Source organism: Drosophila ficusphila, unplaced genomic scaffold (assembly GCF_018152265.1).
Source record: "Drosophila ficusphila isolate 14025-0441.05 unplaced genomic scaffold, ASM1815226v1 contig_198, whole genome shotgun sequence".
In the NCBI taxonomy this organism is placed as follows: domain Eukaryota; kingdom Metazoa; phylum Arthropoda; class Insecta; order Diptera; family Drosophilidae; genus Drosophila; species Drosophila ficusphila.
Genome location: NW_025064092.1, coordinates 8111098 through 8123979, shown reverse-complemented (window position 1 = coordinate 8123979; position 12882 = coordinate 8111098). Strand labels below are relative to the sequence as shown.

Sequence of the window (12882 nt, the reverse complement as noted above, 5' to 3'; positions counted from 1 at the left end):
ATTTTTCAGTTACTTCCTTACAAGCTGTTGACCAAAAATTACAATACTTTTTGAAAGGGCATGGCATAATAAGATGGGACTCGGAAGCGTATAAGACTTGAGTATTTGTTTTTGCCTGTTGTCGCCGCTGCTGTTGTTGGCGTTTCTGTTGTTGTTTCTGTTGTTGTTGCTGTTATTGTTGCCATTGTTGCTGCCACTGCCGGCGTCTCTGCCGGCGTCGCTGCCTACCTTCTGCCGCCGTACCGCGCACTTAAAAGTCGTTGAAATTCGATCGCCGAGCGGCAAACGAACTCAGAACGTTGCCGCTGCGCAGACGCAAAGCACGCGCCCCAACACACACACACACACGCACAACAACGGATCGCACCGCCACGCCCCCGCCGCCCCGAAAAACGCCTATGCAAGCCGGCTTGCAGGAATTTTTGGAAAAATTGTACATCAAAGTTTCAAGCTTGCAGGAATCGAAAATTCAAGTTTCCTGGAATTTTGTAAATTTCAATTAACATTACAATACCTCGATTTTTTTTTTCGAATTTTATTTTTTATCTTGTGCATTTTGTGTGTGCGTGAACAATTTTAAGTGCCAACTATTTACGGAGTGCAGCGTAAATTACACGAAAATATTCAGGTAATTTACCCAAGTTCAAGTTTATGGTCAACAATTTGTGAAACTTATTTTTTAAGTGACTGTTTTTCCTGTGGATTTTTTTGATGATCAATTATTAAATAATAAGGAAAAGTGAAGTTAAATATAGTTCAGCAAACAAGAAATTTAATTTCAAGAGCTCAAAGTTATTTTCAGAGTAAAAGTGAAATTTGTCCGAAAGAAAATACTTTTGGATTCGTTTTTGGAAACTAATTAATCAGTTGTAGGCATATTTTTTCGTAAGCCTAATTGCTTTAAATTTTTTGTTTAATTATTATAGGCGTAACTTATCCCTACGCTTGTTGCATTTAAAATTCAGAGGCAGAACAAAAAGTATCATAAAAGTAAACAGGAGGCGTTTTTATGCCCAAAATAATACCACATAAAAGTGAGCAGAAAGCGTTTCATAAAAACGTCGCCGAGAAATATTAGGAGTTCAGCGACACTGGCCAGCGAAATTCCGATTGCACCTGTTCGTCAATGCGGAGTGCTCCTTTTTCCCTTTTTCCCACCTCGCTCTGCTGTCATTCAAACAATCGAATTAGCCCCGAATCTCCCGAGAAGCCCCGTCCCAACTGTTGGACTGTTGAACTGAAAAGTGGACAAGTACCTGATCGGCATGCCGAAGTGGAAATGGAAGGCCCAGCGGAATGGTCAAAAGGGGATCCAAGTGCAGTTAATGCCATAGAACCCGCTACGAGCTTTACGCGTGCATTTCAATGAGCTGTGAGCTGTGAGTAACCGAGGGCCCAAATAATCGAGAAGACCCCCGAAAACTCTTAGCCGTGACTCAAAGTGTCTCGCCTGCACAGAAATCACTGCTCTGTCAGCCTATATAGCGTATATAGCATATAGACAAGCCCTGTATCATGGGCCTCACGTTGGCGGCTCTCCGTTTTTGGAGCTCGGCATTTTGGGCAGCCCGATAGAAAGCAAAAGTTCGATTATTTCGATTGTTGCGCAAGACAATTTCGTTTTCGTTGCAACTTTCTACCGAAAACGGTGAGGATGGTTGTTTAATTACTAAAGTGCAATGGTGAATAAATAAATTTTTAAGGTTTAAGCTTGGGAAACTTATTTGTCAGTTCAAATTACTGTAACTGCTTCTTCTTTTGATCCTAGAATATATATAGAAATTATAGTTTAAAGAACTGAATTTTTCTCAGTGCAGCTTGCAAGGGATCTCGATAACCATCAGCTGATAACTCCGCGAGCCTCCTTCGCTGCCATTCCAAAACTGACCTTCGTTGGGGCCGTTACGACGGTAACTGACCCCCCGTTTCGCTTTCGATTAACACTTTTTAAATACCAAGAGTGACAAGGATGCCCAGCCAGCCAGCCAGCCAGTTCCAGTTGCCAGACTCAGTTTTTTTGCCATTCATTTCATTTTCTGGACTCGAAAGAGATTGGCACGCTTGTTCTCACGCCTGTCAGTTGGCCATAAATTTCAGGCGGGAGTGCTAACAAAAGAAATTTTCAAAACGGAAATATCTGTGCGATGCCTCAAACCAAACTGGATATTTTGCCTAACTATTTGGGCGGTCTTTGTGCATTTCGGCCGACTCGATTCTAAGCCATTAATTGGGCCATTTGTTTTCGACAATCGTTGGCAAGTTGGCAAGCTTGATTCATTTGCGGTTTTTTTTTCTGGACAACTGGACAACAGCAGTCCAATTGACACAATGACACATTTTTTTTTGCCTTGAAGTCGGCTGGCTATATAGCATTGATTCGATCCGATCACCGATCGCCGATCAATTGAAGCCCTGTCTTGATTATAAAATTTACGCATGTTTGATGCTCCATGCTTTGCATGCTTGCCAACGTGATTGAAATTCGTGAGGAGTCCGGGCCATCGAATTGGACACCCAATATACCCCATAACACCCGCACTTCCCCCTGGAAAAGAATCACCTCGATCTATCAGAGAAGTCGTACACGAAGACAAAATAAAATTAGGCTAAAAGGAAGGGTGTTTAACAGCTATAAAAGAAATAGAAATAAATTACATTTTTGTAATGATATTAATTAATCTGAAAACATCAAATCGTTATTTAAATTAACTGAATTTAACAGAAAAAATATCTGAGTTTAAAATTCAACAACAAAGAGTTGATTTCATACTTTTTTTTTTTGTTTTTTTGACAAACACTTACAGGTGTGTTAAACAAATTTATGTTTTATTTAGGCAGAAAGTAGAGCTATCAAAGAACCATCAGGCAGAACAAGAAATGCGCGATGTAAACAAATTTCGTATACAAAATATTCGTCTCATGGCTTTAGATTTATTTCTTTGTGCCAATTCCGAACTTACCGCTCCCCCAACCAATTAGTGATTTTTCGAAAAGCAATTAAGAAGGAGAAATGCTAGAAAATAGCTTTTATAAACCGATTTACATTCTACAGTTCCAGTTTGCAAATCAGTTGAATAATTTTTCGGGCGACCTCCAAAAGGGGTCTTATAATATTATCAGGGGGAATTCACGGGGTAAAGGGAGTTGCGGATGATCAATTTGTCATGCCGCTTACAGAATCGTGACTTGTACGAAAATATTGACGTGTGGTGTTTATTATAATGCGTATCGATATCATTATTTGTGATTTATTCATGTCGCCCATTCGCCAAGTTCTTCTTTTGTGTGGGCCTTTATACTCGATTACTCATTCTTGTCCGGCGCCATAATAATAGAGTACCTTCGAAATCGAATTGTTAATTTGGCAAGCGGAAGAAATAATTGAAAAACACTTAAACTTCTTTTTGGTGGTCTGGCTGTGATCGAATTATAAATTTTATATTCATATGTTTGATTTAAGGGCTTAGTCTTTCTTTTTTTATTAAATTTTGTTGTATGTTTTATGTTATTTTCTCAATTACTATATCGTTTTTTACTCGAAATTAAGTGCAATTAAAATTCGATTTTATTAAGGGATTTACACAATGTAGGCCAACGTTTTGCTCAATTTCGCAACGCCCTATTTCCCTTCGCCTGACTTTTGACACTTCGTGAGTTTGCCCATCTGACAACTTTATTACTTGCCTTGCTTTTGGCCACTGTCACGCCCCCAAAAACTGAGGTCCCAAGTACAAGACATCGATTGCATAAGGTGATATATAGTACATTAAGTACATTCCTCTTTTTGCACTTCATTCGAGTGATTTTTTTGCAGTTTTCAAGGGGGGTTGAGTCCGGTCCTGCAATTCGATTGCGTAATGAAAACACACGCAATGTTAATAAAACAACAAACAATCAGCGGCCAATGTTGGTGGGCCCTTTTTTTTTTGGGCCGTGCAATTTGGTTAATTTACAACTTAATTTCTGCCATGGTTTTCAATTTATCGTCGCCCGGCTGGAAATGTCGTACATTTTAATTTGGCCATCAGCATTGGCCTGACAATTATGATAAACGTTGCTGGTTGTTGGTTATTGCAAGGACGTTTTTTTTTTTTTTTTTTTTTTTGCTCTGATTTTTCAGATTTTTTCCTCCTGGTTTTCTCCATCGCTTTTTGCGCTTGCACAGCATTTACTCCTTTTCGGTAGACGATAAATAGCCTTTTTCTCGTCGATTTTTACCTTGTCGTGCAACACGCTCATTTAACGCCAAGCAGTTTCCACCTGGCGGCTTATTGATTTCGGCGGTCCAATTAAAAATCAAGCACTCATGCCTAATTACATCGGCGGCAAAAATCGGATGGTTGGGGTTTAATCAAAGGAGACCTTAACCCTTAACCCTGTGCCTCGTTATTAACACTTTAAATTTATTACTTTAAATAGTATTCTAAAGTAAAGACCAGAAAAATCGTAAGCCCTTTAGCCAAATAACCGTTTGGCCTTTTAAATTAATATTAACACTTACATTTCTTAGAGGGTTAAAGCAGAACATTTTCCGCTTGCAGGAACTGCTAACTGAGTTTAACGATAATTCGAGGACTTAGTCATCAAATAATCAGTCACCGTAAGGTTTTATTTACTCCCTGCCAACATTGTTTTCAGTTTTGTTGATTTTTCGTTGACAACTGCTCGTTGAAATGCAATAAAAAATCAATATATTAATAATAAATTTATGAGATATAAAATCACATTTACAGCCAATTTCCTTATGCCCCCGAAACATCCCTGCAAAAATTATAATTGTGGCTCGTTAAACAACCAAGTTTACTGCCACACAGAGTCAACGGCCAAAAGGCTAAAAACAACGACAAAAAGAAAATATTTACTAAAACATTTCGGAATATATTGAGATTCCTCGGCGTCTTCTTCTTTCTTGTTTTGGTCTTTTGCCGATGGACAAATCAATTCGATTATAAGCCATATTGATATCAGGGAATGGGTTAGGCTAGAGTCCAGAATGCTGGGCTTTAAAAATGCAAATAAATAAGAGCACACTGGGAGAAATTAGGGTGCTTGTTCATCACTCTATTTTTAAACACACTACTTGATTATATTAAAAACAAAAAACAGTTTGAGCCACAATAGTTTCTTTGATATTTTTGTCTGAAAGATCAACCCATAGCACACTAACTGACTTTCAAAAACCTTTTTTGCTCAGTGAACCCTTTGCTTATAATGAGAATCGAGCCCGATCATCTGCATATATATTTTTAGCCCAGAAATCTCCGCTCGCTTTCGTATTTCGTATTTTGATTTCGTTGGGGGCCGGACCAAGTTCAAGTGCTTTGCGTATGGTAAACCCGTTTCTGCAGCAGATCCCCCCTTCGCCCGGAATCGAATCTGCGCAGACTAGATGATGCCATTAAAAGTAATGCTCGAAATTGAAAAACCTCACCAAAAAAAAAACACCAGGCATTGACAGTTTTTTCTGGTTTTTTTAGCGCCTTGACAAGCGAGCAAACATGTTTAACATAAAAGATAAGCCTCAAAGGGAACGAGAGCAGGGCAAAAAAAAAGTTATTTAAACAAAAAGTGGCAAATATACTTGCATTTATCCCCGTCTGTCTGGGTCCTTTTGAGACTGTGTGCGTGTGTGTGCGTGTGTGTGCGTGTGTGGGGGCATGAATTTATTTATAAAGGGCACCGGCCATAAAGTCGAAAAGCGGATCAGGTGGACGTCCTTGCAATCTGCAGCTAATTCAGCAAGTACTGCTCACCTCACAGTGGTTTATAAAAATTATTTCCCTCTAAGCAAACTAAAGTTTTTATTTAAATAACTAAAATGACATGTTGCCATATATATTTCTTGTTTTCGGACAGAAGCAATTTATTACCACTACATATTTATTTACGAAAGACAAAAATTGTAATAATTGTTATTGAAATAATCCTACAAGGATCTATGACACTTCACTGAGTTCCACTGTTTGGTCATCTCGAAAACTCGTTTGTTGATAAAGCGCATTCGATTTTAAGCCCTCCGTCTGGTGCACTATATCATGTTTCCCCGTCTGCTTTCTAGGCACCTGGGAATCGGGACTCGGGGATGTGGACGTGGATGCGACACTTGACAGCCGCCAAAATGGGCGTTTTGCCAGTGGGCGTGGTAAGTAGTTAGTTGGTCGGCCGCAGGTCAGTCAACCGAGAACACTTAATCCCCGGCTATACGTTTTCGTAGCTGGGACTGGTGCTCCTCCAAATGGCGATTTCGGTGCGGGGACACGGTCGTCTGATGGATCCGCCGGCGAGGAACGCCATGTGGCGATTTGGCTATCCCAATCCGGTGAACTACAACGACAACGAGCTCTTCTGCGGCGGCTATGCGGTTCAATGGGAGCAGAACAAGGGCCGCTGTGGCGTCTGCGGGGATGCCTATCACGTAAAGAAGCCGCGACCCCACGAAGCTGGCGGGGAGTACGCCAAGGGCATCATCTCCCGCTACTACACCTCGGGCCAGGAGATCGATGTCGAGGTGGAGCTGACCGCCAATCACTACGGCCGCTTCGAGATGTTCCTCTGCCCGAACAACAATCCGCGCCAGGAGGCCACCCAAAAGTGCTTCGACCGATATCCCCTGCTCATCTCCGGCAGTCGGGAGCACCGCTACCTCATCCCGCGCGACGCCAAGAAGAAGGATATATTCAGATACCGGGTGCGACTGCCTCCCTATGTCACCTGCACCCAGTGCGTCCTCCAGTGGACCTACTACACCGCCAACATGTGGGGCACCTGCGCCAACGGAACCGAGGCAGTCGGATGCGGCAAGGCGGGTGAGCATCCCTCTAGTTGGAGTAATGGCTTATGAACATTTTCCAAGAGTATTTACTAATTATTAACAATTACCAACTTGGAAAAGATTAATTGACAATTTTGGTAAAAAAAATACTACATTTTTAGTGGTTTTTCGGTTGTAATAGGGCCAAAAAGTTACTTACAGCGGAACCAAACATTGTTTTAAACACCTTATGACCACAGTTAACGAGCCCAATCACTTTTTGGACGATTAAAAAAAATTTTTTTTTTGACAATTTTTGCAATTTTGGTAAGGGGTAACATCGCCATTTTTTGCGAAAAATGGCAAAATTTCAACTTTTTTGGGTGTTTATACCATCGGAATCAGAATTTTATTACGAATTCAACGATGTATGCCATTCCACATTTGGAAGAGTACTTCCTGAGATATTGCAAAAAAACTCGGTTTTTTGTTGGCAATTTTATGTAGTTTTGGGCAAAACAAACATTTTCGCATTTTTGGTTAAAATCATTTTTTGCGAAAAATGGTTTGCCATTTTTTTATTTCAAAATTTTTAGGTGTGAATGCCATCGGATTCAGAATTTTATTACAAATTCATCAGTGCATAATATTATATATTTAGATCACTACATACCGAGATAGCGACCAAAAACGAAGTTTTTTTTATGATTTTATGCCTTTTTTCCATATATTTCATTCCATACAGCTGTCATTTGAACAATCATCGAAAATATAAAAACTCAAAAGAAAAAATCGACAAATTTTTGATGTTGTTTAGCCTTTATTTTGCATGTACGACATACCAAAGGTTCGGCAAGCCGAAGCTAGCTTCCTTTCTGGCTTTCTATTATATTGTATTATTTATTTGAAAACTGTTTTCTAGAAACCTTCCGCAACTGCGCTGATATAGCGATTGTCTCGAACACCGGCGGTGGCATTCCGCCGATCTTTGTAAACAACAAGTCACCATATCTGCTCTACTATCGGGATTATCGGGCGCCGGAGGACAACAATATCTTTCCACTTATTGTGCGGTAAGTGAGGCGTTGGAAATCTTAAAATTAATTCATTATGCTAGTCTACAGTTGTGTATTGTCGATCTCATATTTTCCAAAGCTTTCAGTTCCTGTTTATTTATTTATTGTTATTTATTTATACTCTCTGGAATTGTACTTTGTCTTCTCCATCTTCACAGCTTTTTTTATGATTTTCTGTATTAACAAATCAATTTTCTGTGATACTTCCTAAGATATTTATTTATACACAATTAACTTTCAATATTCACTTGTAAGTACGCTGTCTCTTCCGATTCTTTTAAACCGCTTCCGTCTAAACCTAACCGATTCAATGTTCTTTCTCTAACGAAATGTGTGTTTTTGTTGAGAGATTAGCGAGCACAATTTTAACTCTTGCTTTGGTTTCTAGCAATGCCACGCGGCATGCGCGCAAACGAGGCAAGGCTTAACCGCTTACCCGCTAGACAGCTTTCCCGATACCCGCTTAAAACCGCTTATCCGCTTCCCGCTTCGAAAACAGCTTCGAAAACTACTTTTCTAGCCTAGTCGAAACTGCAACCGAAAAATCAGAAAAAACTCAAAACACAGAACAATCCCGCTGGAATACCCGCTCAAAATCGATTCAGAGTTCATAACGAAACGGGTAAAGGTAAATTTTACGATCGCCTTACATTTTAAGTCTGCAAACGGTTATGGTCCACACACACTGCTGTATATAAATAAATGCTTAAATAAACACAAAACCTATACATAAATGCATTTATATTGTTTCGCTTAACCGGTTCGCCTAACCGATACGATACCTCGGGTGCTGGGGCATATAGTATATGTTTCACATTGCACATGAAATTTTATTAACATTGATCGACTTGCCACCACTGAGGCGCAGTAAAAGAACAAAAAATTCGAAAATCTAAGTGTGAACTCGAACACCGAATCGGTTTTCGGTTTTCGATTTCTGTGGATTGACTGTACATCCTCTCTGCCCATTAGGTGTTACTTAAGTCCAACGTTCTAACTTCACTGATCGAAATATTGCACAATTTTGGAAGAAGAGCTGGGAGATGGATGCTGTTGTGTCGTGTGTGTGTGTTTCTGTGTGGGGTTGCTTTAGCAACTGACATCGGGATAGGTAAAAGCCATGATTAGAACTAGAATAACAGCAACCTGGACCGTTCCGACCAGCACGGTTTTGAGCAACTGCATCCGGACCTTGGGCTCAACGCGAATTTGAATGGGCGGTTCCGGCGCCACTCGCCGTATGACGACCCTCGTCTTCTTCGGGAAGAGCTCCTCGAACTCTTGACGTCGCAGCTTGAGTTTCACCTCCTCCGACTTCTTTCTCTTGGCCAATCTGGGACTCGGATTGGGTGTGAAATCGGGCGAGTCGAGCTCCGTTTCCGTTTCTGCTTCCGGTTCCGGTTCCCCTTTCGGTTCCGTCTTCGGATTGCCCGGATTGCCCTTCCTCTTTCGCGGCGACTCGAGTTCCGTTTGCGTGGTATTGTGCACTTGGCTCAGACTTCGTGGCGCTCTGGCCAGCTGATCGCCGGCGGCCACGCCCACCGATAGCCGTGAGTAGGCAATGGCACCGCCGTAATTGGCCAAGGTAGTCCCACCACCGCCGCCGCCCGACTCCCGCGTGGCCAATTCGAATCCCTCGAGGGCGCTCCCGCCGGCAGTCTTTGCATCCGTGTAGGCGAGACTATTGAAGAACATCTGATCCTGGTCGAGGAGATTGAAGGGCTTGCCAGCGCCCGCCAGGAGGGGGGCCTGAGCTGCTGGAGCAGCACGTTCGGGTTCTCCCGCAGCTTGCGGAAGTTGGTGCGCTGCAGCGGCACCGTTTCCATCGTTTCCAGCTCCCGCAGGGGCGGCTCCTCCCGCGGAGCTGGCAGGTAGAAGCACTGCAGGTCGTCGGCCTTCTTCATTTCGGTCAGGGTCTTCGTCTCGATGCGGAACTCCTGCACCAGGCCAAAGTGATAGGCCCGGGCCACGATCTGCACCCGCTGCTGCACCAGCGGCGTCTGTTCGATGCGCAGGCAACCCAACTTGGTGATGGGCAGCTCCTCCGGCTGGAAGGGACTCGAGCGCGGCGTGTAGAACTGGCAGGAGGAGGACTGCCTATTCACATCCTCAACGATTTGGTAGCTCCTCCGTTTCGCCGGCGCCAACGGTTTCGGGATGTTCGAGGCCCGCAAGGTGGCCTCCAGCTTCTCGCCCAGCTGCTGGAGCATCCGGATCTCGTGCTGCAACGTCGGCAGATTCTGGCACACCTCGTCCAGGTCCAGCTGGCGCTGCTCCCGCTGCCGCTGGTCCTGCTCCAGCTGGCGCAGGTGGCGCTGCCTCAGCCGCACCTCCCGCAGCTCGGAGCGCAGACGCTCCTGGCTGACCGCCGAGCGGGCCTCCAGCTGCTGCTGGCGCAGCTGCAGCGCCTCCAGCGTGGGGCTGTCCAGTTGGCTCGAGGTGCTGGTGCTCGACGACTGGGTCACCGCCTCCAGCGGCAGCAGCTTGAAGCCCCCGCTGCGCAGAGCCTCCGCGGAGGCGGTTCTCTGCAGCTTCAGCGAGTCCTCCAGCAGCGATAGATCCTCCTCCAGCGGATGGTTGAGGTGCTCGCAACTGTTGCGTAGTCGCCGGACGGTCAGCAGATCCTTGACCTTCTTCACCGGCTTGCACAGGTAGACGAAGCTCTTGTTCTGGTCGTCCGGCAAACGGATGGCCTTGGCCAGCTTGATCTTGTGGCGCTCCGAGGAGCTGCTGCTTGCACTCAGGAACTCATCTGGAACACCTGGAACCGGTCCATTTGCTCCCCCGGTTCTTCGCACCGGACTGCTGCTCTTGCTGTCGAGCGGCGAGTTCATGAAGTGGCCGCTCTTCAGGCTGCCCAGTGTGATCTGCGACTGCTCCAACTTGCCTTCGGCCTCCGGGAGCCTCAAGCGATTCGGGTTCCGATTGGGCGACTTGGCCGGCAGCCTGGCCACTCGCGGCAGAAAGCTGCGCTGCCTTCGCGGCGTACTGCTCGGATTCGGGACGTTGGTGCTCTGAGCCAGTGGAGTGGTGGGTGGAACCACCTTCGGTGGTTGTGGATAGCGCTGTTTCGGCGACAACTGGTTGACCGGCAGGGACCAATCCTGTCCAGCTGGCGGGGCAGAGCGTCGGGGGTTTTGACCTGAAGCAAACACAACGAATCAAGCAATTAATAGTGATTACTTTTACTGCTGAATATAATAGTTTTGTTAGCAATAGAGTTTTGTCTTTTGCCAAATTTAGTTTCCAGGTCTCTGGAGTATATCTGGAGTCTAGACCTTTCTACTAAGGGAATGGTTACCCATTACTCACCAGTCGATGGTCCGCGTGACAGCATCTCGGTTCGGGTGTAGGTCGTCTTGCGGCGCACCGTCTGCACCGATGGCGATTGGAAATGGCCTCCGTTCTGGGACTGATTTTGAGCCTGGTTCTGTGTGTGTGTCCCTCCAGTGGCGCCAGTCGCCTGCATCTGGATGACCTGCTGCAGGCCCTCGTGACCCCGATCCATTTGCCGCATCTGGTTGATGCGGTTGCGATTCATTGTTGCTTCGGCTGGCCGGCGATCTGTTGCGGCATCTGCGATCTTCGGATCTTCGGTTGTGAAAAGTGGAATATTGTTTGGCCGGAAATGTTGTTATGTGAGTGGAAGCTGGCGACTGCCTTGAGTATTTGTATTAGCTGACTGGTCAAATGAACAACGTGTAGACAGGAGCTCAGATGACGTCCATGTTGGAATGAAATTAGAGCGACAGCCCGACGAAAAAATAATGGCTACTGCGATATTTGCTCGTTCATTAACTTGCTCAATATTTTATCGAATTTATAAATGGCAAATGAATGTTTGTGAAATACGTGAAGTGAAGTTGCTGAACTACAGTTCCATATCTGTCGGATTATTGGATTACTATTCGCTTATCGTGGACTTAAAACAAACAAGTTATCAATTGAGTAGGTAAATAGGTAAAATCGTTTTATTTGAATCGCTACATTTGGCCACTACTTGTTCGCCGTGTTGGCGTCCCTGAGACATTGGGCCAACAAGGAGCTGGCCAAGGCGCGCTTCTGCAGCATTTCGTACTGCCGGACAACGGGGTGTTCCTTTGGCACAGCCGGACTGGCCTCCCTGCGATCCGGCGAAAGGGGCGTGCCCAGCTGCCAACTGTAGGCGTTGCTCGTTGCCAGGCGGACCGGCGGCGGTGCTCTGGTGCTTGCTACACTGCGAGTTCGATTCTGGTTACCGGGCTGGGGACGAGCGGAAGAGGATGCGGCCTGGAGGATGCGCTTGTTGCAGTCGGAGATGGCGTTGCCGTAGCTAATCCGCAGCCCCGCCAAGTAGCGGCGCTGCTCGGCCCGACGACGATCCTCCTCGAACAACTGCATCTCGCGTCGAAGGTCCTCCTCCTCTTCTCCAAGCTGGCCTCCTGCTCCAAAACAGGGAATTTATCAGCACGCAGTAAAAGGTCACAGCTTACTGTTTGATACTGTTCTATATTCTATATGTTCTAGCTTGGGTTGCTTGCTTTTTCAAGGAAATACTGCTGGGTTTTTTTGGGGGGGTTGAAACAGGAATTAACGTTTAAAGGTAATGTCTTTTTTTTCAGGTAAAAAACGTAACTTAAGAACTTTCCCTTTTTTGTTGTATAACTATATATGCTTTTGTTATTAAACTCTCATCTGCACTTTCAGTGACCAGAAGTGCATAGGTGCTCCGGCCTTCAGATCCCTGCCAGGAATCGACAACTGGTGCGAGATCAACTGCCTGCGCTATCCGCCCAATTGTCCCGAGGATGCCTGTCATTGCCCGTAAGTAATCCCAAAATAAGACCATAACGAAATCGATTTCAAATAACCATTTAAATTTGAACCTGCAGGCAAGAGTGCGTGGCCATCGGCGAGCTGGAGGGCCAGGAGGGAGCCGACACGTACTGCATGGACAAGTGCCTCAACTACGGCTCGGAGTGTCCGCGCGACAGATGCCGCTGTTACTAATCCGGCCCAGCGATTCCGGATTACGAGCCACAGCTGTGCTGCCCACCCATTGCCACCCAGCCCCAG

At 45.0% G+C, this 12882-nt stretch overlaps 2 protein-coding genes across 3 annotated transcripts; one reads left to right on the top strand and one right to left on the bottom strand.

The window, feature by feature from the left end:
- The first annotated feature begins 297 nt into the window (after window positions 1-297).
- On the top strand, window positions 298-12824 carry LOC108095335. Of its 2 annotated transcripts, XM_017196416.2 has the most exons (6): window positions 298-628; window positions 6059-6142; window positions 6215-6806; window positions 7674-7824; window positions 12514-12630; window positions 12699-12824. In XM_017196416.2, exons 2-6 carry the CDS (start codon window positions 6083-6085, stop codon window positions 12814-12816), a joined length of 1038 nt encoding a protein of 345 aa, XP_017051905.1. In that variant the 5' UTR covers window positions 298-628; window positions 6059-6082; the 3' UTR covers window positions 12817-12824. The 2 variants fall into 2 exon arrangements, with proteins under 2 accessions (XP_017051905.1, XP_017051906.1); XM_017196417.2 differs by lacking the exons at window positions 12514-12630; window positions 12699-12824 and adding an exon at window positions 8216-8478.
- On the bottom strand, window positions 8633-11661 carry LOC108095333. Its single transcript, XM_017196413.2, is given in 3 exon segments — window positions 8633-9570; window positions 9573-10969; window positions 11140-11661. Coding segments are annotated over 3 exon segments (2280 nt in total). The 5' UTR covers window positions 11369-11661; the 3' UTR covers window positions 8633-8916.
- Window positions 12825-12882: the final 58 nt, after the last annotated feature.